At 45.8% G+C, this 25,316-nt stretch overlaps 1 protein-coding gene across 1 annotated transcript in view; it reads right to left on the reverse strand.

The window, feature by feature from the left end:
• The window catches only part of pde1c (phosphodiesterase 1C), a 267,349-nt gene that overhangs the window by 125,026 nt on the left and 117,007 nt on the right, over nucleotides 1-25,316 (reverse strand). Inside the window, 2 exon segments of the mRNA XM_033020269.1 lie at nucleotides 12,168-12,350; nucleotides 14,691-14,804. Of these exon segments, the coding sequence (XP_032876160.1) occupies nucleotides 12,168-12,350; nucleotides 14,691-14,804 (297 nt within the window).

Here is a 25,316-nt window from a genome sequence, read left to right on the forward strand (position 1 = left end):
AGTTTGCGCCTTGATCCCGGCAGTTACTTGGCCGCGAGTTTGAGTCTTCAATGTCTTTTTTTCTTGCAGAATAAATGTCTGTATGAAATGAATGAATGAATGAAAACTTTATTGTCATTCAGATATACACCTAGACACAGTGCACCTTGAACGAAATTTCGTTGCATTTGACTCTCCAAATCAGGTAAATAGTAAAAGTAAAAGTGCTAGGTGCGTCCATAAAAATGCCTCATGTGCATGGTTCTGTAAAATAAATATATATAAAAAGTTTTTAAAAGTGTCGATATTTAAAAAGTTCTAGCCTCGGTTTTGTTGATTGTTCAGTAATCTTATGGCCTGGGGATGAAGCTGTTGCAGAACCTGGTTGTCCCGCTCTTCATGCTGCGGTACCTCCTCCCAGAGTTAGTCAGTATAAACAGTCCAAATTGTGGGTGTGTGGGGGCTCTGGTAATGCCCTTAGCTCTAATCAGACAGCGCTTGTACCCCATGTCCATGATGGAAGGAAGAGAAGTCCCAATGATTTTTCCGCTGTCCTCACCACTCTCTGAAGGCACTTCCAGTCCGCAGCTGTACAGCTGCCGTACCACGTAGAGATGCAGCTGGTCATGACCGGCTCAATTGTGCTTCTGTAGAAAGTGGCGAGGATGGGAGGGTGGAGGTGTAAACATCTCAACCTGCGGAGGAAGTACAACTGCTGCTGTGCCCGTTTTGCCAGAGATGTAATGTTTGTGGACCAGTTTAAGGTGTCCGTTATATGCACCCCCAGGAACTTGATCCTTTTCACCTGCTCCACTGCTGAGTTGTTGATGCAAAGTGGAGTGTGACTGGGCTGAATTCTCCTTCTGAAATCGACGAAAATCTCCTTGGTTTTGTTCACATTTAGGAGAAGGTTGTTCCTGCTGCACCAGCTCACCAGCTGTTCCAACTCCTCTCTATATGCCTGGTCGTCGTTATTGCGGATGAGGCCCACTACTGTTGCGTCATCCGCGTATTTAATGATATGGTTAGTAGTGGACCTGGCGACACAGTCATGTGTCATCAATGTAAAGAGCAGCGGACTCAGGACACAGCCCTGAGGGGAGCCGGTGCTCAGTGTGATGACCGAGGAGGTGTTCTTCCCCACCCGCACAGACTGGGGTCTTCCAGAAAGGAAATCCAGGATCCAGTTGCATAGTATGGTATTGAAACCTAGGGGTGCCAGTTTGCTCACCAGATGCTGGGGGATTATCGTGTTAAATGCTGAGCTGAAATCAACAAACAGCATCCGCACGTGGGTGTTCCTCTCCTCCAGGTGTTGTAGGCTCAGGTGGACTGCAGAGGAGATAGCATCCTCTGTGGAGCGGTTCGGGCGATAAGCAAACTGGAACGGGTCAAAACTGGAGGGGAGTTTAGAGACCATGTGCTGCTTAATAAGCCTCTCAAAGCACTTAATTATTATTGGTGTGAGTGCTACGGGGCGGTAATCATTCAGGCAGGTTATTGTAGACTTTTTGGGAACTGGTATGATGGTGGCTGTCTTGAAACATGATGGAACAATGGCCTGGTTCAGGGAGATGTTAAAAATGTCTGTCAGAACCAGAGCCAGCTGGTCGGCACATCCCCTAAGCAGACGCCCCGGTATGTTATCCGGTCCGGCTGCCTTTCGCTGGTCAATACCCTCCAGGATTTTGCGGACTTCAGCAGTTTCAAAAGACAGTGTCTGTTCTCCTGGTTGTGGCTCTAATTTCCTCACTGTAGTGGTGTTTAGTGCCTCAAACCTGCCGAAATGATTATTTAGTTCATTTAGAAAGTCTGTGTCATCCTTACAAGACATCTGAGGGGCCTTGTAGTTTGTTATGGCCCGGATGCCTTCCCACATGTTCCTGGTGTTGGTATCGTCCTGGAAGAAACCCTGGATTTTCTGTCCGTGGGCGCGCTTTGCTTTCCTAATTTCGCGGTTGAGGTTGGCTCTCGCTGTTCTCAGAGCCCCCAAATCACCAGATTTAAAAGCCGCATTTCGTGCTTTCAGCATGGCACGCACCTCTGCAGTAATCCAAGGTTTGTGGTTGGCCCGGGTTGTGATGTTCCTGATGACAGTGACGTCCTCCATGCACTTCTGTATGTATCCTGACACTGACATGGCATACTCGTCCACATTGATGTTTTGGTTGTGAGTGGCTGCTGTCCTGAACATGTCCCAGTCCGTGCACTCAAAGCGGTCCTGGAGTGCTTCTGTAGCTCCCTCAGACCAGACTCTAACCTGCTTCACAGTGGGTTTCTCTCTGATCAGCAGGGGCTTATAGGCTGGGATGAGCATTACAGAGAGGTGGTCAGAGGAGCCGAGGTGAGGCCGGGGTACTGCTCTGAAAGCCTGCTTGATGTTACTGTAGACCCGGTCCAGCGTATTCTCTCCACGTGTAGCAAAGTCCACATATTGATGGAAATGAGGGAGGACAGTCTTAATGTTGGCCTGGTTAAAGTCCCCAGCAACAATGACAACGCCCTCTGGATGATTTCTTTGCAGCTCACTGATGGAACGGTAGAGAATACGCAGAGCCTCCTTAGTGTTGGCTGCGGGGGGGATGTATACAGCAGTAATGCTAACCACAGTAAACTCCCGTGGCAGATAGAATGGCCTGCATTTCACAGTCAAAAACTCTATGTCCGGAGAGCAGTGGCTGGAAACAGCGGTAGCATTATTACACCAGCTGTTGTTTGTGTAGATGCACACACCCCCACCCCGGGATTTACCAGTCAAAACAGTGTCCCTGTCGAGCCGGAAAGTTGTTAGCCCCCCTAAGCTAACAACCGCATCAGGTACAGATGGGTTTAGCCATGTCTCTGTCAAAACTATAACGCAGCAGTCTCTCACCTCCCTTTTTATTGTGAGATCCAGATGTAGATAATCCATTTTATTTTACAGAGAGCGGACATTCGACAGGAGAACGGATGGGAGCGGTGTCCTCCACGGGTTAGCCTTTAGCCTCGCCGTTAGCCCCCCTCGACAGCCCCGCTTCTGTCTTCTGTAGCGCCGCCTCCGTGTCCTTCTGTAGCGCCGCCTCCGTGTCCTTCTGTAGCGCCGCCTCCGTGTCCTTCTGTAGCGCCGCCTCCGTGTCCTTCTGTAGCGCCGCCTCCGTGTTCTTCTGTAGCAGCCAGTGTTTGTGAATGTCTCCGCAATTCTGCAGGCCGCTGGGTTCTCCCGACACAGCAGTCCGAGACAGTGCAGGCATTCCTCGAGTTCAACGTCCACGTAGTCTCTACTGCTTAACCGTTGTAATCTCAGTAATGCCCCATGATCGTACGTTAACTTGCAGCCTGCCCGCTGCAAGTTATGAAGCCGCACCTTAGAAAACTTACTGCTATCCCTAACGAGAGTCAATGCAGCCGCAGCCAACCAGGGCGCCGCCATTTAATGCAGTGTGTTGAATGAATTCCTGAATTTGTAAATGTGCCCGCAGCATTGAATCACCTCTCGCACTCATGTCACCCTAGCGGGGCTACATGCCCTTAGGCGGCCTAGCTCGGGGATTCTTGAATCCCCGAGCTAGGTCGCGAGTTTGTGCCTCGATCCTGGCGGTTACTCGGTCGCGAGTTTGAGTCTTCAATGTAGTTTTTTCTTGCAGAATAAATGTTTGTATGAAATGCAGTGTAGGAGAGGTGTACTGACTGTGTGGGCAGAACTTTGGAAGTGATTGCCCACCAGTCTAAAAAGCCGCTGTCCCTGGGATAGCAGGGGGCGATCAAACAGCACAATACCCCCCTCCCCCTCCAACTCCAGAGGAATCCTCTCCCCGATGGGCCGCTACGGCGACAAGTGGCAGTTTGCCTACAGCCCGAGCTGCGCCCCCTCATCCGCCACCCCAAGAACAAGACGTACCTTGCACACCATCAGCTTCTGCCCCTACGTGTTCCTCTGGAGTTGGAGCGGGGCTGGGCTGGAGTTGCTGCTGGCTGTGGGTCTCTGGGATCTCCGTGCTTGCAGTGGGCCTGGGGGTCGGTGTCCCGTTGGTCCTGACGTCTCCGGCCACCCCCCTGGACTGGAGCTGAGACTGGGAACTGTACTGCCCTTGCCCCCTCCCTCTACAACTGCAAACAACCCCACTCTCCTGCAAGGGCGGTACAGTTTCCGGAGGATGGCAGGTGGCCGGAGACGTCAGGACCAACAGGAACCCGCTCCCCGATGGGCCCCTACGACGCCCAGAGCTGCGCCCCGTCATCCGCAACCCAGGTTCCTCTGTAGTTGGAGCGGGGCTGGGCTGGGCTGCTGTTGGCTGTGGGTCTCTGGGATCTCCGTGCTTGCAGTGGGCCTGGGGGTCGGTGTCTCGATGAGGGGGCGCAGCTCGGGGAACGGCTTCTGGTGGTCCTGACGTCTCCGGCCAGTTTGCAGTTTTGCTCTGGAGTTGGAACGGGGCTGGGCTGCTGCTGTCTGTGGGTCTCTGGGATCTCCGTGCTTGCAGTGGGCCTGGGGATCGGTGTCCCGTTGTTTCTGACGTCTCTGGGGACTGGCACTGACCTGCTGGCATCGTCGACGTGAAGACAGTGCAAAGCCCCCGCGCCGGTGCAATGAGCGGGGAGCTGGAGAGGGGAGAGAAGGGGTCACACACATGGCCGGGAAGCAGAGGGGTGTAGGTGGGGTGAAACTGAAGAGAGCGATATTCTGCTGCCGCCTGCCCACTGAGTTAAAAAGTTCCCAATCGTGAGTCTACCGTGGGAACTTTTTAACTCAGCGGGCAGGCAGCAGCATATTGTCAATTATTAACCCTCCCGCGCAATATACCCTCACCTTCTCTTTTATGAATGGGGATTTAGTTCCCCTTTCTTCGAGGACCGACCGGAGGTTCCGCTGTCACCTCTGCGGGCCGCCCTCGGTGAACGTTTTCAAGGACCTTTCTTCAAGGACCGAAATAATGTCCGCTATTCGGAGGTTTTCGTTATTTGGATCTTCGGATAAAAGGTTGTGCACCTGTACTTTGATGCACGGCAACAATGAAAGATAATGGTCGAGGCTAATCTCAGATTCTCACTGATATGAGGGCATGTGGAACTCTGTATGATGAATGAAAAAAAGAATGTCCACAACTTTTTTATATAAAGGCTGCCCTGATATTGGTAAAACTTCAATAATTGGCAAATTTGGGACTTTGTTTGTACGGAACTGGCATATTTTCTGAAATATGTTGTTTCCCCCAAAATGTTTTTAATTTACTTTTTTTAAGATGTTTGTTTTAGTACCTGTCTCAACATACCTCTTCTATCAGCTCATTCCATACACCTACCCCTCTGTGTAAAAAGGTTGCCCCCTCGGATTCCTATGAAATTATTCCGCTATCACCTTAAACCTATGTCCTCTGGCTCTTGATTCCCCTGTTCTGTTAAAAGACTCTTACATTCACACCATCGATTCCTCTCATGATCATATACACCTCTATACAATTACCTGTTATCCACCAGGCTAACCTGCCCAACATCTCCCTGTAGATCAGGCCCTCAAGGCCTGGCAACATCCTCATGAATCTTCTTTGCACCATTTCCAGCTTAATAACATCTTTCAAAAATAAGTTGTCATCATGACCAATAACTACTGGTGCAACCCTGGAAATATCAAGATGCTTTCCCGCTCCTGCTCGCCGGACCTGGAGCACCTGACGATCTCATGCCGCCCATCCTACCTTCCCCGGAAGTATGGCTCAGTGATCGTCACAGCCGTCTACATTCCACCGCAGGCGGACACCGACGTGGCACTATTGGTCCTACACGATGTGCTATGTCGACATCAAAACAAGTACCCGGATGGCGCTATGGTGGTGGCTGGAGATTTTAATAAATCTAATCTCAAGAAGGTCATGCCGAACTTCTACCAACACATCACGGGGGGAGAGAACATTAGACCACTGCTATATGCCGTTCCGGTAGGGCTACAAGGCCGTTTCACTCCCTCCCCTAGGAATATCTGGGCACGCTGCCATTTTCCTGCTGCCGGAGTATAAACAGAGGATAGTTCGGGAAGCGGTAAAGACGAGGGACGTAAAGCGGTGGTCCGACCGGTCAGAAGCCATGCTGCAAGATGCACTGAGCGATGTCGACTGGAATATGTTCCAAGCAAGTTCCAGTGACATCAGTGAGTTCGCGGAAGCAGTCATGACTTCATCGCAACAATAACCGATAACATCGGTAAGGGTAAGCACCTTTCCAAATCAAAAACCCTGGGTAGACAGGTCCATTCGTGTTGCCTTGAATGCTCGCACCGCTGCCTACAACTCGGGCCTGGCATCAGGAAACATGGACGTCTACTAGATAGAGTCCTACCGACTGCGAAGAGCGGTGAAGGACGCAAAAAGGAGGTACAGGGACAAGATGGAGTCACAGATGGAGCAGCAGGACACCAGACGCCTGTGGCAGGGGCTACGGACTGTAACCAACACCCCACCCTCATCCGCAAGTGCCGGCACCTCCCTAGTTGATGACCTGAACTCCTTTTACACTCGTTTCGAGATGGGCAACACCACTCCAGGTCTGCCGACTAACGACAATACCGCCACGACAATACGGCTGGCTAACGAAGCTGAAGGGAGGAATGTGCACACATTCTCGCTGTCCGAGCACGATGTGAGGAGGGCTCTGACACGGGTGAACACGAGGAAAGCTGCAGGCCCCGATGACATCTCGGGGCGAGTACTCAAGTCCTGTGCTACGCAGCTAGCTCCGTTGCTCACTACAATATTCAACCTCTCCCTGGACAAGTCTGTGGTCCCTGCCTGCTTCAAAAAATCCATCATTGTACCGGTACCAAAAAATGCCTCCCCAGACTGCCCTCGCCTCGGTAGTCATGAAATGCTTTGATAGGCTGGTGAAGAAACACATCTGCGCCTTCCTCCCTCGCAACATGGACCCGTTACAATTTGCATACCGTCCGAACAGATCCACGGACGATGCGGTCTCCCAGGTTTTGCACACAGCTCTCTCTCATCTTGATAGCCAGAAGGGGGGCTTCGTGAGGATGCTGTTCATAGACTTCAGTTCAGCCTTCAACACGATAGTCCCCACCAGACTGGGCGAGAAGCTACTGGAATTAGGGCTCAACACCCCCTTGTGTGCCTGGGCCCTGGACTTTCTCACCGCCAGGCCACAGGTAGTCAAGATGGGAGGGAATACATCGAAGTCCCTCACCCTGAGCACAGGATCGCCCCAGGGTTGCGTCCTCAGCCCCCTACTGTACTCCCTGTACACACATGACTGTGTGGCTATGTTCAGCTCCAACTCAATAATCAAGTTTGTTGATGACACTGTGGTGGTGGGCCTGATCTCAGACAATGATGAGAAGGTCTACCGGGAGGAGGTGGCTGATCTGGCACTCTGGTGTCAGGATAACAGCCTCCTCTTGAATATCAAAAAAACTAAGGAGCTGATTGTGGACTTTAGGAGGGCACATCATCCGAGGACATACACACCATTGAGGATAAATGGGAATACTGTGGATAGGGTGAGCTGCTTTAAATACCTGGGAGTCCACATCTCTGAGGATATGACATGGACATCACATGCCGCAGCACTCATGAGTAAGGCAAGGCAGCGCCTTTACCACCTCAGGCAATTGAGGAAATTCAGAGTGTCTCCGAGGATCCTTCAGTGCTTCAATTCAGCGGCTGTGGAAAGCATCTTGTCCGGAAATATCACCATCTGGTTTGGGAATTGCTCTGCCCAGGACAAGAAGGCACTGCAGAGAGTAGTGCGTTCGACCAAACGCACTATGGGAACTTCACTCGCCCCCCTGCAGGAACTATACATCAGGAGGTGCAACTCCAGAGCCAATAAAATCATGGGAGACCTCTTCCACCCCTGCAACGGACTGTTCCAGCTGCTACGGTCAGGCAAACGCCTCCGTTGCCATGCGGTGAGAACGGAGAGGTTGAGAAGGAGTTTCTTCCCAGAGGCCATTAGGACTGTAAACTCCTATCTCACCAGGGACTAACTTTACTGAACCACTCTACTGCTTTTTAAAAAAAATTGCTGTTTTTTTCCCTTTTTCCTTCCGCCCACAATATGAAAAAGAATATGTGATTCTGTTACATTCTGTTTGTAGTTTGTTTGGTTGTTTGTTTGTTTCTTTTTGCACAAAGTCCGCGAGCATTGACACTTTTCATTTCACTGCACATCTCGTATGTGTATGTGACAAATAAACTTGACTTGACTTGACTTGACATAACTGAACACCATACTCCAAAATGCAAAATGTCTTGTACAACTGTAATATAATATCCTAATTTCTACACTCAATACCCTAACTGATAAAGACCAATGTACTGAAAGCCTTCTTGACCACCCTGTCTACCTATGACACCACTTTCAAGGAACAATGTACATGCCCTCATAGATCACTCTGATTTACAATACGTACCAATGCCCTGCCATTCATTGCGAAGATCCTGCCCTGGACATCCAAAAATGCAACATTTCACACGTATTTACATTAAACCCCATTAACCATTCACTCCTTAGCTTGCTTGCTCAACTGATCAAGATCCTGCTGTAATTTTTGATAACCATCTTCACTATCTGTGATACCACCCGCTTTAGTGACATCTGCAAATTTACTTATCACGTCTTCTACATTCTGATGCAAGTCATTGATATAATCCACAAGCAGCATTGGGCCCTGCATTGATCTCTAAGCTGTATGGTAACTCAAATCTCACTGTACCATTGGTGCATGTGACAATAAATGTAACTTGAACTTGATACATCATGCTTTCTATGGCGTATCTGTAGAAGTTGGTGAGAGATGTTGACGATATGCCAAACTTCCTAAGCTTTCTTAGGAAGTAGAGGCAATGGTGTGCTTTCTTGGCCATTACTTCAATATGTGTGGTCCAGGTCCAGGTGGTGATATTCACTCCTGGGAATTGGAAGCTTTCAACCATATCTACTTTAGCGCTTTCAATGCAAACCAGGGCATGTGTGCCGTGCTTTCTGAAATCGACCACTATCTTCTTTGTCTTGCTGACATGAAGAGTGAGGTTGTTACCTCGATACCAGGTCACAAGTTTCTCAATCTCCTTCCTGTCTCCGTCTCATCATTATTTGACATCCTGCCCATAATGGTCTGTGAATTTGTACATTTTAATTGGATTTGCAGAGCAGCAGTGATGAGAATTATCGTAGAGGATGATTGGTCCATTATCCTCACTGATTGGGGTCTGTTAGTCAGGAAGTCGAGGATCCAGTTGCAGAGATGAGTGCTGACTCCGTCCCGTGCGTTTGGTGATGAGCTTGGATGGGATAATTGTGTTAAAGGTAAAGCTGTAGTCTACCGTATGAATAGGAGTCTGACGTCAGTCTCTCTTATCCAGTTGTTCCAGGGATGAGTGTTAGGGCTAGAGCAATGGCATCATCCATGGACCTATAGTAGCAGTAGGCAAAATGCAGGGGCTGCCTGAGACTGGATTTAATGTGTTCCATAACTAGCCTCTCAAATGTCTTTGGCATGTGGGAGGCCACCGGATCACCAGGAGAAAACCCACGCGGCCACAGGGAGAACGTACAAACTCCATACAGACAGCACGCATGGTCAGGATCGAACCAGGATCTCTGGTGCTGTACAGCAGCAACTCTACCACTGTGCCGTCCCTATCATAAAGATCAAATTTCTGAACCGTAGCATCAGCTGCAACTGCACATAATTTCATTCTCTTTTATCATCACTGTTAAAATAAGGTTACCCACAGGCAGGATTGTTGGGCTGAAACAGGAAAGGCAGGTTCTTCCAGGCCTGGACATTAATCTATAGAGACAATGATCTTTGGAGACAATGATCTTTAGATACATTGATCCTATCCAGCACAAAAATTAGAAATGAATGCCCATGTCATTTTTAAGACATCTGCAGTTAAAAATATTTTGATACTGACTCTATCCACCCTATGTACTTGCAGAAATAGCAAGTCTGAGAAAGTTTGCAATGATGAGGCTATTCAGCCCATCATGTTCCCAATGTTGGAGGAGTTCAGAACCAGGAGTCACAGTTTAAGAATATAGAGTTAGATGTGGCTAAAGGGATCAGGGGGTATGGAGAGAAGGCAGGTACAGGATACTGAGTTGGATGATCAGCCATGATCATATTGAATGGTGGTGCAGGCTCGTAGGGCCGAATGGCCTACTCCTGCACCTATTTTCTATGTTTCTATAGGGGTAGGCCATTTAGGACTGAGATGAGGAAAGAAAAATTCACACAAAGAGTTGTGAATCTGTGGAATTCTCTGCCACAGAAGGCAGGGGAGGCCAATTCAGTGGATGTTTTCAAGAGAGAGTTAGATTAGCTCTTACGGCTAAAGGAATCAAGGGATAAGGGAAAAACCAGGAACTTTGATCATATTGAATGGTGGTGCTGGCTCGAATGGCTGAATGACCTACTCCTGCACCTATTTTTCTATGTTTCTATTATAATCCCATTTTCCAGCACTTTAATTGTAGCCATGCGATTCTTTGAGTACAAATTCAGATAGTTTTTACATGTGCTGATGGTTTCTGCCACTATCATAGTTTCAGGCAGTGAGTTCCCGACCCCAGCTTGTCAAAAAATGTTTCCTTTGTCTCCCTTCAACTTTTCCTGTTAATTATCATGTACCCTATTTTTTTAACTCTCCACTAAGGGAAAGAAGTCATTATTTTGTGGAAGTCACTGATCATTTCATATACTACAAATAAGCCTCACCTCAACCTCCTCTCATGCAAAGAAAACAGCCACAACTTATCAACCTGTCTGAGAGCTAATTTTTCCAGTATTGGCATGTTTTGTGTAAATTGCTCTCAGTGCTAGTAAAGCAACTGATTCACAGAGTCAGTCACCTAGGTACAGTCTAGATCTCGGGTGCTGTTTGTGTGGAGTTTGCACATTCCGCCTCCAATGTGTGGGTTTCCTCCCACATCCCAAACATGTGGGTTTGGTAGGCTAACTGGCCATTGTGAAGAGTCCCTTGTGTGTAGCTAGAATGTGAGGTGAGTTGATGAAAACATGAGGAAAAAAATTGGGGTTAATGTGGGATTAAAGTAAATAGGTGGCTGCTGCAAGTAAGAATTTAATTCTTCCATTTTTGATACATGTAACAATTAAACACTCTTGAATTTTCTTGATCAGCGGGACTTGATAGGTTGAAGATTTTTTTTCTGTACTGTATCTCTCTCTGAGTCCTTGCACATTCTCTTGTGCAATTATAGCTTTCCTGTAATGTGGTGAACAGAACCATGTATAACACTTAGGCTGTGGCCTCACAGGCATATAATTATAGCATAACCTCCCTGGTTAAATATACTGTGCCTAAGCTAACCTAGGGAAGCATTTGTAACTATGTTATTGACATTGCTACATTTTTCAAAATCTGTGGACATACCCTCTAGCACCTCCATGTTCCACCGATTCTCAAATGCTGCCATTTAACATGTAATTTCCCTGCCTTAATGTACCTCTCCTGCTGATTCTCTCGATTAAATACTATTGATATTTTCCTGCGAAACTGACCAAATGATTTGAATCTTCCTGATGTCTAATGCTTTTTGCCATTGTCCTTCACTTGGCCAATTTTTGTATAACCCACAAATGTTTTTATCATAACCACAAACACAAGTCTATATCATTAACCATACACCAAAATGGGAATAAGTAATTAATCCTGTGGAATGTCATGGCAACAGCTCACAAGAGCACCAGTAATCGCTCTGCTGCCTGCCATTGAAATAGCTTTGGATCCAAGTTGACATCTTGCCCTGGATCCCATTTTTTACCTTCTTGGTCAGTCAACCTTGTCAAAAACCTTGCTGAAATCCACTTTGCTCTTATTGACCCACCTTGTTATCTCCTCAAAAAAATCAATCCTATTAGTCAGACATGACCTTCTCTTAACAAATCTATCTTGACCGTGGTTGATGAATCTGTGTCCTTCCATATGAATGTTTTGCTGCCTCCCAGGATGAATTCCAATAACTGGGCCACCACAGACACAATGTGTGCATTCCTCCAATCTTCCAGCACTGCTCATATAACTAGACTTGATTGAGGAGATCCATGAAGAGGCATTGCCAGACATTTATTTTTTGAGCATGTTGACATTTTTTATCTAAAACAGCATATTAACAAAACACCAAGACAAGAACACTTAAACTAAAAAAAATATGGAATTCATGGAAGCTTTCCATACCTTTCAACAAATATCCCTGCCTGCACTGCATGGACAATGCTGCGGAATCTTGGCTTCTCTTCCGTTCTCTTCAGCATCATTCCCATCTGTCTTGTAAATGTGGAGGCCAACCAGTCACGGACCTCGGACGGAATAGAGTCAGACTGGATGTCGCTGAGTTCATCTTCTGTATCCAGCAGACGGCTGTGTTTAAAAGATTCAATGTTGTACACATGTTTTTTAAATACCCAAGTAAAAGCTAATACATGCAAAACCTTTCTCTTTTTAAATGATCTTTTTGGTGTGAATAGTCTTCGAAGCATTAATCTCCATATATATATATATATATATATATATATATATATAGACTAAATTTCTCAATATTGGTACAACATATGGGAATGCAAGATATCACATTAGGTTGTGGCAGATCTCTGCAGTTTCCTTGGTCCAATCCTTTTTCCTCTTCAAGCACATGCCCAATGAATATGCCCAATATCCTGAGTGTGGTAGTATAAAATCAACCATTTGCTATGCAACATACAACTGTGAGTTTGTCTATTTCAACACAAATATCAATGATTTCCTGGTTACAGTTCACATGTCTAATGAATATTAACAAACCAAAAGTTCAATTACAATAATTCTTTACATTATTTATGCATGTACTGCCCAGTTTCTGCTTTTTAGTCTAGTGTGCAGAATTCCTTGCATATTGTGTCCACTATTGAGTCAGACTACAAAGTGACCCTGTAGCTGCTGAGGTGTCAGTAAATTCTAACGTTGAAACAAATTAACTTGAATCTGCAGGTCAACCAACATTGAAAATGTTTAAATGACAGTAATACTCTGTAGGCTCAGCGTACTGAGTAGTATTGTTACTGTTAATATAGTGGAAGCTCATAGCACTTGAGGTGCATTCTCAGTTCCATCCCACTGGGAGAAACCTCTTCGCAAATCTGAAGGGGCAGTCACAAGATTTGGAAGCACAGATGATGTAGTGGTGAAAAACCACAGGATATTTATGACCCTATCTTCTGCAACTGCTAACTACATAAAAACAAAATTTGCACACTGCATAATTCACCCTCTGGCAGAATGTGATATATAAGTATAACCATATAACCATATAACCATATAACAATTACAGCACGGAAACAGGCCATCTCGACCCCTCTAGTCCGTGCCGAACACATAATCTCCCCTAGTCCCATATACCTGCGCTCAGACCATAACCCTCCATTCCTTTCCCATCCATATAACTATCCAATTTATTTTTAAATGATAAAAACGAACCTGCCTCCACCACCTTCACTGGAAGCTCATTCCACACAGCTACCACTCTCTGAGTAAAGAAGTTCCCCCTCATGTTACCCCTAAACTTCAGTCCCTTAATTCTCAAGTCATGTCCCCTTGTTTGAATCTTCCCTACTCTCAGTGGGAAAAGCTTTTCCACGTCAACTCTGTCTATCCCTCTCATCATTTTAAAAACCTCTATCAAGTCCCCCCTTAACCTTCTGCGCTCCAAAGAATAAAGCCCTAACTTGTTCAACCTTTCTCTGTAGTAATTGGGCAGTGGCACCCAAAGAAGCCTATAAAACAGATGATCAATATTGCATGCATTTGAAACTAGTACCTGCTAACCGTGAGTGATCTGATCAAGCAAGACTGCAAAAATGCAGGCTTATAAGGGTATTTCAAAGTTATTTTGACAGAAAGCCCTTGAGGAGGAAATCAAACTGTCCAATCTACTTAAATTTACAACATCATTGTCACTTTTGGTATTCAGAGCAGCTGAAGTAGGAAGTCCTCAAGATATTCTTGTGACTTAGATCAGAAGAGAACGTAAACATGGTGCGGAACTTTTCACTCAAAACCATCAACCAAAAATTGATGGCGAGCAGCATTGAAACAGGCAATTCTGAAAACAGTGCTACGATTCTGGTGGCAGCTGTCCTTTCAAACTAAAATGTCCTGCTGAGGGAAAACTGTACCAAGTGTTTACCCTTAATCAGATGTGCATCAAAACTCATCAGTACATGTTGTGAGTGTTGAACTAATCCAAACACAATCAAAGGGAGATTCAGGGGGTGACGGGACTGAGAGCTTGAGGTACATGGGTAACATGGATAGGTTGGGACTCTTTTCCTGGAGTGAAGGAGGCTGAGGAGTAACATTATGGAAATTTACAAACATAAGAGGCATGAATAAAGTGAAAGGTCACAGTCTTTGCCCAAACTAGAGGACATGTGGAACAATGTGAGAGGGAAAAGATTTAAAGGGGACCTGGGGGACATGATTTTCACGGATATTTGGACAGATTCAAGGGCAAGAAAGGTTTAGCGGGATATGGACCAAAACTAGCATAGGAAGGCACCTAGGTCAACAGGAAAACAGTTGGACTGTTTCCATAATTCTATAACATGAGAGTTAGCATTATCATGGTAACACTATAATAATGACGATGCAGATCCACCTACAGCACAGCTGAAATTAAGAACAAATAAGTATATGGGATCACCTGAGAATGGTTGGCATACATACCGTGTCTCATCGATGTAGACTGTCTCAAGCACTGAAGCTGCATATTCCAAATTCTTCTTCAGGTCGACAACAGAAGTTTCACCTCGTTCCAACTGCTTGACCAAACATCGCAACCTAGAAACAAACAAGAACTACTGAAAGTTCCACATGGCTGAGAGTGATTGCGGGAGACAAGGTTTACAGAGATTATAACCTGTAATGTTTATGAATATTAGCATAAAATATCATAACAACTCAGCAGGTCAGGCAGCATCACTGGCAAGAGAATTTAGGCCACCAATTGGTTTAATATAATCTCTAATCAGAATAATTAGAGATTAAACTGGTTTTAAGATGTTGAAAAAGGGATAAGGAAAGGACGTCCGAGGGGGAGGTCTGTGATGTGATTGAAGATAAGAGTGATTATACCAATAGGGATGACAGTGTAAACTGATAAAACAAAGAAACAATAGTTCAGCCAGAAAGAGGTTTAATCATTATCTGAAACTGTATGTGAAGTGATTGCTGGAAATCTGAAATAAAAATGTTGAATAAAATAATTGCCTAAAATTATTGACCTCAGTATTGAGGTTGTGTATGTATATATATGTATATGTTTATATGTACACACACACTGAACTTTTTTTTCTCGTTTATTATATTATTTACAAAGTACTGTGTTTACATATTCTGTTGTGCTGCTGCAAATAAGAATTTCATTGTTTTATCTGGGACATATGACAATAAAACACTCTTGACTCGAGTCTGGAATACAGTAATGACCAAATCTGAAGATGAGATCCTGACCCCTTGAACAGGTTAAGCTTCATTGGAAAGTTGTAGGAAGTGAAGGACAGAGGTCATGGTGGGAGCGAGGTAGAATGAAATTTCTAACAACTGAAAGCTTGGAATCCGACATGAGCACTGAATAGAAATGGTCTTCACAGGAATCATTTCATCTGTTTGGTCTCTGCATAACAGAGGAGACAAAAGTGTGTCACATCTGTCTTATTTGTCTTGACAGGTATGGTACACGTCAACAATGTAATTTGATAAATTATTTCCACACTGCAGTTAGCACTGTGCCAGATTTTGACCCGAAACATTAACCATTCCTTTCCCCTCCACAGATGGTGCTTGATCCGCTGAGATCCAGCATCTGCAGTCTCATGAGTCGACATATCTTTCTATTTTCATGTTGATTCAAAATCTATGTCATTCCAAATTTGTGTCATTCCAGACTACCTTCCCACCTCCTTGGCTCTCAGTATCTGTGTATCATCTCATACTGTATTTACTGTCCATATCATTTTATATAGACATTTCAATTTATCAAAAGCTCTGCTTGTTAATACTCATGCTGTTTCAGACTGCCTGTTCCATTTCCGTGTCATTTCATATCCGTATCCTTTCAAAATGTCCATTCCACCTCAATGTTATTCCTTATTCATGTCATTTCAGACTGCATCTTCCATCTGGATGCCATTCCAAATCAGTATTATTTCTGACAGGCTCTTAAAATTCTGTTACAGTCCATGACCATAATATTTCTAAATCCTCTGCTTTCTCTTTACCATAATTCCATATCCATGCCTTTAGTTAATTTAATCCACCGGTATAACATTATATGCTGCATCACCTCAGTTTGTTCGTTCCACCTCACGTCAGAGTATTCCTTCCACACTTTTATCACTGCATATTCATATTGTATCAGATGGTCTATTCAACTTCTGCATCATTTCTTATTCCTGTTATGCCACTGGCTGTGATTTTAAAACTATTTCACAAGCAGAAATCAATAATTGAGACAGAAATGAAAAACTGTTCTCAACCTTAATATGCATCTTGTGATGGAACCTTCCTGAATTTCCAGTCATAAATATACTTTCCCATCATATGCTGTCACATTAAATTTTCAGCAGGCGGTCACCGCACAGCTCAAGGGAGCCCAAACAGAAATGTACTGGGTGATTACAAGACAGACATAAAGAGCAGGCAGGTAATTCGGGAGAACACAGACTGCTTCCGAATGCTATTTGGGGAAAAGGCCTATCCTGGGGAGTGCAGACGAAAATAACACCGTAGCACCATGGAGGACCTGGTTACCCGGGAAAGGGAGATATCCAAAGGTCAAGATGTATAGGAGATCTAAGCCTCCTCCATTGTCAGAGTGAGGCTAATCACAATTTGGCAGAACAGCATCTTATATTTTGCTGGGCAGCTTACAACCCAGTGGTTGGATTAATTTCTCGAACTTCAAGTAATCCCTGCATTCCCTATCTCTCCATCCCTCCCCCACCCAAGTCACACCAGATTCTCGTTCTCACCTAGCAAACAGCTAACAGTGGCCTATTTCCTTTATCATTGTTACTTTTTTGCGTATCTTTCATTCATTTGTTCTATCTCTCTACATCACTGTCTATATCTCTCGTTTCCCTTTCCCCTGACTAGTGTGAAAAAGGGTCTCGTCATCCATTCCTGCTCTCCAGAGATGTTGCCTGTCCCACTGAGTTACTCCAGCATTTTGTGTCTATATTAGATTTGATAGTTTGGGGATCAAGCCAATGTGATTGCACATTGGTAAGTCATCTACCTGGTGCCATGGTCAGGATTATCACTGAGCAGCAAACCATTCAAGAGGGAAAGGGTGAAAAGCCAGACATCCTGGTTCATATATGTGGTCTATTGCGTGCAGTTCTGGTATTCCATTATAGGAAGGATGTGGCGGCTTTGGAGCATCAGAGGCTGAGGGAAGACCTGATATAAGTGTATATAATCAGAAGAGGCAAAGATAGGCACAGCATATAGTAAGGAGATTGATAAACTGATTGAATTCAATTCAATTCAATTCAATTCAATTCAATTCAACAGGTACAACAAAATGCAGTTTAGCGTCTGGTCATAGTGCAAGGTAGTAAAAATAAAAATACTGGTTAAACAATGTGTGCACTGTGGATGAATTAAACTGGTACATAGGCAAATAAATGTATACAAATGGGAGAGTATAAAAAGATAGCTAGCGACGGGACTGTGAGTTCAGCAGTGTAATCGTGTTATTGAAAAAGCTGTTCCTCAGCCTGCTTGTGCGAGACCGGAGGCTCCTGTACCGCCTCCCTGATGGGAGGAGGGCAAATAGTCCATGGTTAGGGTGAGAGGGGTCCTTGATGATTTTCCCGGCCCGTCTCAGACACCGTTTGCGGTGGAGGGCATCCATGGCAGGGAGCGGGGCACCGATGATGTGCTGAGCAGTTTTCACCACCCGTTGCAGTGCCTTCCTATCAGCTGTGGTGCAGCTGCTGTACCATACCGTGAAGCAGGTGGTCAGGATGCTTTCGATGGTACAACAGTAGATGTTGGACAGGATCTGGGGGGGCAGGTGAGCTTTCTTAAGCCTCCTCAGAAAGTAAAGGCGCTGCTGCGCCTTTTTGATCAGTTTGGTGGTATTGAGGGACCAGGACAGATCCTCTGAGATGTGTACCCCGAGGAATTTGTAGTTGGAGACGCGCTCCACCTCAGTCCCGTTTATGTGGATGGGGGTATGTCTGCCACTTCTGGTCTTCCTGAAGTCAACGATGATTTCCTTCATCTTCTTTGAGTTGAGGACGAGGTTATTATTGGTACACCAGGCTGCCAGGTTCTGGACCTCCTCCCTATAGGCTGATTCGTTGTTGTCACTGATCAGTCCTACCATCGTGGTGTCATCGGCAAATTTTATGATGGCGTTGGAGCCATACTTAGGGACGCAGTCATGGGTGAAGAGGGAGTAGAGGAGAGGGCTGAGCACACAGCCCTGTGGCACGCGGTTCAGTGTTAGAGTGGAGGAGGTGAGGTTGTTGATCCTAACAGACTGTGGTCTGTTGGTGAGGAAATCCAGTGTCCAATTGCAGAGGGAGGTGGTGATGCCAAGTCCGCTGAGTTTGGTGATCAAGCTGGCGGGGATGACAGTATTAAATGCGGAGCTGAAGTCGATGAACAACAACCTGATGTAGGAGTTGTTGTTGTCCAGGTGGGTCAGGGCAGAATGTAGGGCCGCAGATATGGCGTCCTCTGTAGACCTGTTGGGCCGGTAGGCAAACTGATGGGGGTCCAGTGTGTGGGGGAGGCTGGCTTTGAGGTGAGCCAAAATCAGCCGCTCAAAGCACTTCGCGATGACGGGAGTGAGTGCCACTGGGCGGAAGTCGTTGAGGCTCCCTGAAGCTGACTGTTTGGGCACTGGCACAATGGTTGAGGTCTTGAGGCAAGTAGGGATGACACCCTGGTCCAGTGACAGATTGAAAATGTCAGTGAAGACCAGGGATAGTTGTCCAGCACATGCCCTGAGCACACGCCCGGGGATGCCGTTGGGGCCGGCAGCTTTGTGCTCATTCACTTTGCTCAGTGCGCCTTGTACAGCAGAGGTGGAGAGACTGAGGGGTTGTTCATTCGGGGGTGGGGCAGCTTTGATGGCTGGTGTTTTGTTGTCCCGGTCAAACGAGCATAGAAGTAGTTTAGCTCATCAGGAAGGGAGGCGTTGTCTGGGGGGGGGGGGGGGGGGGGGGTGTTAACTTTATTGTAGTCGGCCACATGCGTCTGGGGTCGGAGTTGTTTTGAAAATGTTCCTCGATCTGCCGTTTGTATTTGAGTTTTGCGCTCCTGATTCACTTTTTCAGGTTGGCCCTGGATGAGCTGTATCTCTCAGCGTCGCCGGATCTAAAAGCGGCATCGCGAGCCTTCAGCAACAGTCTGACCTCTCTGCTCATCCACGGCTTCTGATTAGGGAAGGTCTTTATTTGTTTGTGGGTTGTGACGTTGTCGGTGCAGAATTTAATGTAGTCCAAAACGGATGAGGTGCATGTGTTAATGTCCACTTGAGAGTCAAGGGTGGCCTGAGTGGCAAACAGACTCCAGTCTGTTTGCTGAAACTGTTCCTGTAGTACAGAGACAGCCCCCTCAGTGCCGAATGGTGCCGAATGGTGCCAAAATAACAATCTAGCTCTCAATGTAAGCAAGACCAAGGAGCTAATTGTTGACTTCAGAAAGGGGAAGCTGAGGAGCCATACACATGTCTTAATTTGTGGGAAGATGATGGAAAGAGTCAACAGCTGCAAGTTCCTGAGCATACACAAGTCTGATGATCTGTGTATGATTACAACAAAATCTTACCATAGAAATCTTAGTTTTCTCGGAGATTCAAGGAGATTCAGCACATTGTCGAATACTCAATTGAACCTCTGCAGATGTACATTGGAGATAGAAACATAGAAACATAGAAACATAGAAATTAGGTGCAGGAGTAGGCCATTCGGCCCTTCGAGCCTGCACCGCCATTCAATATGATCATGGCTGATCATCCAACTCAGTATCCCGTACCTGCCTTCTCTCCATACCCTCTGATCCCCTTAGCCACAAGGGCCACATCTAACTCCCTCTTAAATATAGCCAATGAACTGGCCTCGACTACCCTCTGTGGCAGGGAGTTCCAGAGATTCACCACTCTCTGTGTGAAAAAAGTTCTTCTCATCTCGGTTTTAAAGGATTTCCCCCTTATCCTTAAGCTGTGACCCCTTGTCCTGGACTTCCCCAACATCGGGAGCAATCTTCCTGCATCTAGCCTGTCCAACCCCTTAAGAATTTTGTAAGTTTCTATAAGATCCCCTCTCAATCTCCTAAATTCTAGAGAGTATAAACCAAGTCTATCCAGTCTTTCTTCATAAGACAGTCCTGACATCCCAGGAATCAGTCTGGTGAACCTTCTCTGCACTCCCTCTATGGCAATAATGTCCTTCCTGGAGATGTACAGAGTTGTTGCATCAAGGAGTGGTTTGGTAATTTGAACATCCAAGATTGAAGGAGGCTGCAGATGATGGTAGTCATTGCCCGGTCCATCATGGATATTAACCTCCCCACCATTGAAGGAATCTACAAGAAGCGTTGCCTCAAGTTGGAAAATAATATCATAACAGACCCACATCATCCTGGCCATGCTCTAATTTTGATGTCTTCATTGGGAACATGGTAAAGGAGTCTGAAAACTGTAACCCCCAGGTTCAAGAACAGTTTCTCCCCATCAACCACCAGACTCTATAACCACCCTGAATAACCCAACCTCAGCACTGAACTGCTAAGGATTTTGCACTACTAAGGAGCATTATGTACTTTAGTTTGCATTAACATGGTCTGTATTACCATGAATAACAGATGATTTATTGTATATTTAATTGATGTGCTGTTGAGTTTAATGTGTCTGTAAAGTTGCATTGTTCCTATCCCGGTACATCTGGCAATTAAACTCTCGTCTCTTGAGTCTCTTAACCATATAACCATATAACAATTACAGCACGGAAACAGGCCATCTCGGCCCTTCTAGTCCGTGCCGTACACTTATTCTCCCCTAGTCCCATCTACCTGCACTCAGATCATAACCCTCCATTTCTTTCCCTGTCCATATACCTATCCAATTTATTTTTAAATGATAAAATCGAACCTGCCTCCACCACTTCCACTGGAAGTTCATTCCACACAGCTACCACTCTCTGAGTAAAGAAGTTCCCCTCATGTTACCCCTAAACTTCTGTCCCTTAATTCTCAAATCATGTCCTCTTGTTTGAATCTTCCCTACTCTCAATGGAAAAAGCTTATCCACGTCAACTCTGTCTATCCCTCTCATCATTTTAAAGACCTCTATCAAGTCTCCCCTTAACCTTCTGCGCTCCAAAGAATAAAGGCCTGTTTAACCTTTCTCTGTAACTTAGTTGCTGAAACCCAGGCAACATTCTAGTAAATCTCCTCTGTGCTCTCTCTATTTTGTTGACATCTTTCCTATAATTTGGCGACCAAAATTGTACACCATATTCCAGAATTGGCCTCACCAATGCCTTGTACAATTTTAACATTACATCCCAACTTCTATACTCAATGCTCTGATTTATAAAGGCCAGCACACCAAAAGCTTTCTTTACCACCCTATCTACATGAGATTCTACTTTCAGAGAACTGTGCACAGTTATTCCCAGATCCCTCTGTTCACCTGCATTCTTCAATTCCCTACCATTTACCATGTACGTCCTATTTTGATTTGTCCTGCCAAGATGTAGCACCTCACACTTATCAGCATTAAACTATATGGTGGCCGATTAGGAAAGGGGGAGATGCAACGAGACCTGGGTGTCATGGTACATCAGTCATTAAAAGTAGGCATGCAGGTGCAGCAGGCAGTGAAGAAGGCGAATGGTATGTTAGCATTCATAGCAAAAGGATTTGAGTATAGGAGCAGGGAAGTTCTACTGCAGTTGTACAGGGTCTTGGTGAGACCACACCTGGAGTATTGCGTACAGTTTTGGTCTCCTAATCTGAGGAAAGACATTCTTGCCATAGAGGGAGTACAGAGAAGGTTCACTAGACTGATTCCTGGGATGTCAGGACTTTCATATGAAGAAAGACTGGATAGACTCGGTTTGTACTCGCTAGAGTTTAGCAGATTGAGGGGGGATCTTATAGAAACTTACAAAATTCTTAAGGGGTTTGACAGGCTAGATGCAGGAAGATTGTTCCCGATGTTGGGGAAGTCCAGAACAAGGGGTCACAGTTTAAGGATAAGGGGGAAATCTTTTAGGACCGAGATGAGGAAAACTTTTTTCACACAGAGAGTGGTGAATCTCTGGAATTCTCTGCCGCAGAAGGTAGTTGAGGCCAGTTCATTGGCTATATTTAAGAGTGAGTTTGATGTGGCCCTTGTGGCTAAAGGGATCAGGGGGTATGGAGAGAAGGCAGGTACAGGATACTGAGTTGGATGATCAGCCATGATCATATTGAATGGCGGTGCAGGCTCGAAGGGCCGAATGACCTACTCCTGCACCTATTTTCTATGTTTCTATGTTTCTACATCTGCCATCTTTCAGCCCACTCTTCCAAATGGCCTAAATCTCTCTGCAGACTTTGAAAATCTACTTCATTATCCACACCACCACCTATCTTAGTATCATCTGCATACTTATTAATCCAATTTACCACACCATCATCCAGATCATTGATGTATATGACAAACAACAGTGGACCCAACACAGATCCCTGAGGCACCACACTAGTCACCGGCCTCCAACCTGACAAATAGTTATCCACCATTACACTCTGGCATCTCCCATTCAGCCACTGTTGAATCCATCTTGCTACTCCACCATTAATACCCAACAATTGAACCTTCTTAACCAACCTTCCATGAGGAACCTTGTCAAAGGCCTTACTGAAGTCCATATAGACAACATCCACCGCTTTACCCTCATCAATTTCCCTTGTAACCTCTTCAAAAAATTCAAGAAGATTAGTCAAACATGACCTTCCAGGCACAAATCCATGTTCACTTTTCAGGTTGGCTCAGTAGGTTTCATGAGTATTTGAAATGTTTTAATTGGGAGCACCTTCAAGCACAGCTCTGAATTTCAAATTCATACATTTAGACGTTCAACAAACTGCCATTTGTATAGGTAGTAAAAAATGTGAGTAAGATTTGCCATCATGTAACTCTTTTTAACATCCAAGAATATGGTCGCTTGAAATACACTTACTAATCCAGATGCCCGAGTTTAATATTGCAAACAAACTCGCAACTTTTATTGTGCACTGTGTGATATTTAATTAGCTGCTGATTAGTTAAGGGCCTGTCCCACTTAGGAGACCTAAACAGCAACCTCTGGTGGCCTTGCCCGCCACCCAAGGTTTCCATGAGGTCACAGGAGGTTTTGGTCACTCTCCCTAATGGCCGAAAGTGGTTTCCGCGTGGTCGTGGCATCATCTAGGTTGCTGCTATTTTTTCATCATGATTAAAACCGGCCTCGACTAAAAATAGGTTGCCGTTTTAAAAATCGATAATTTTTTAGTCGCAGGTCTAGTCGAAGCCGGTTTTCTTCATAGTCGAGGAAGGTTTTCAACATATGCGTGGGAGGTGGTAGGAGGTTGCAGGTCACCTTGACCTTGATTTTTTTTTTGGGCGGCAGGTAAGATCACCAGAATTTGCTGTTTAGATCTCCTAAGTGGGACAGGGGCTTTTACTGTATTTCAGTTGCAGATAATACACTTTCTCAGGCTGCACTGTTTATCACTGGTCATAAACAAAGTAAATAGACAAAAATAAATGATCTTTTTATGCCCTTCATTTTACACAATGATAACGTAGATTAAAATGGCTTTATGGATGCCTGTAAACAAAGGTGTATGAAGCTCATTGTTAAAAATTAAGGTAATGATGCTGCTAGAATATCACAAATTGACAGAAAGCTGTCTATTAGAATATTGCGTATCACAGCTTTAAGGACAGAGGGGCAAAGTTTAAAGTTTAAAGGAGATGTGTGAGGCAATAAAAAAAATCAGGGTGGCGAATGCTTGGAATGTGCTGCCGGGGGGTGGCGGTTGAAGCAGAAACGTTAGCAACATTTAAAAGACATTTGGATAGGCATAAGCAGGTTTCAGCAGAGGCCCAGGAGCCGTTGGTGAGGGAGGAGCGACCTCCGTGCGGTGAGTGTAAAAACCCATCGCGGGGCTTGTTTCAGCAGAGGCCCAGGAGCCGGTGGTGAGGGAGGAGCGACCTCCGTGCGGTGAGTGTAAAAACCCATCGCGGGGCTTGTTTCAGCAGAGGCCCAGGAGCCGGTGGTGAGGGAGGAGGAACCAAAATCTGCAACGTTCCATTCGCAGATCACACTTCAAATTATGGGGGCTGGTGGAAGCCTCTGATTGGTCGAACGGACGAGAGGAAGCAGCTGATTGGCTTGTATCCCGGGTAAGGCTTTGTATTGTATTCGGTTAAGGGGGAGTATGAGGGCCAGGGCAGTTTACTGTCCTGGATGTCAGATGCGGGAGGTCATGGAGTCTGAGTGCCCTCCAGACGTCCACATCTGCGCCAGGTGCGTCGAGATGGGGCTCCTAAGGGACCGTGTTAGGAACCTGGAACAGCAACTCGATGACCTCTGTCTGCTCAGGGAGAGCGAGGAGGTCATAGAAAGGAGTTACAGGGAGGTGGTCACTCCAAGACCACGGGAGACAGACAACTGGGTCACAGTTAGGAAGGGCAATGGGCAGTGGCAGGGACTGGTGAGTACCCCGGTGCCTGTACACCTTGAAAATAAGTACTCATGTTTGAGTAAGGGTGGGGGAGACAGCCTACCTGGGGGCAGCGACAGCGGCCGGGCCTCTGGCGCAAAGACCGGTCCTGTTGCTCAGAAGGGTAAGGAAAAGAAGAGGAGGGCAATTGTAATAGGGGACTCTATAGTCAGGGGGTCGGACAGGCGATTCTGTGGACGCAGACAGGAGACCCGGATGGTAGTTTGCCTCCCTGGTGCCAGGATCAGGGATCTGTCTGAACGTGTCCAAGAAATCCTGAAATGGGAGGGAGAGGAGCCTGAGGTTGTGGTACATATAGGTACCAACGACATAGGTAAAAAAAGAGAAGAGGTCCTGAAAGAAGAATTTAGGGAGTTAGGTAGAGAGTTAAGGAGAAGGACTGCAAAGGTAACAATCTCAGGATTACTGCCTGTGCCACGCGACAGTGAGAGTAGGAATGGAGCGAGGTGGAGGATAAATGAGTGGATGAGGGACTGGTGCAGTGGGTATGGATTCAAGTTTCTGGATCATTGGGACCTCTTTTGGGGAAGGTGCGACCTGTACAGAAAGGACAGGTTG

This window comes from Amblyraja radiata, chromosome 4 (assembly GCF_010909765.2).
Source record: "Amblyraja radiata isolate CabotCenter1 chromosome 4, sAmbRad1.1.pri, whole genome shotgun sequence".
Lineage (NCBI taxonomy): Eukaryota > Metazoa > Chordata > Chondrichthyes > Rajiformes > Rajidae > Amblyraja > Amblyraja radiata.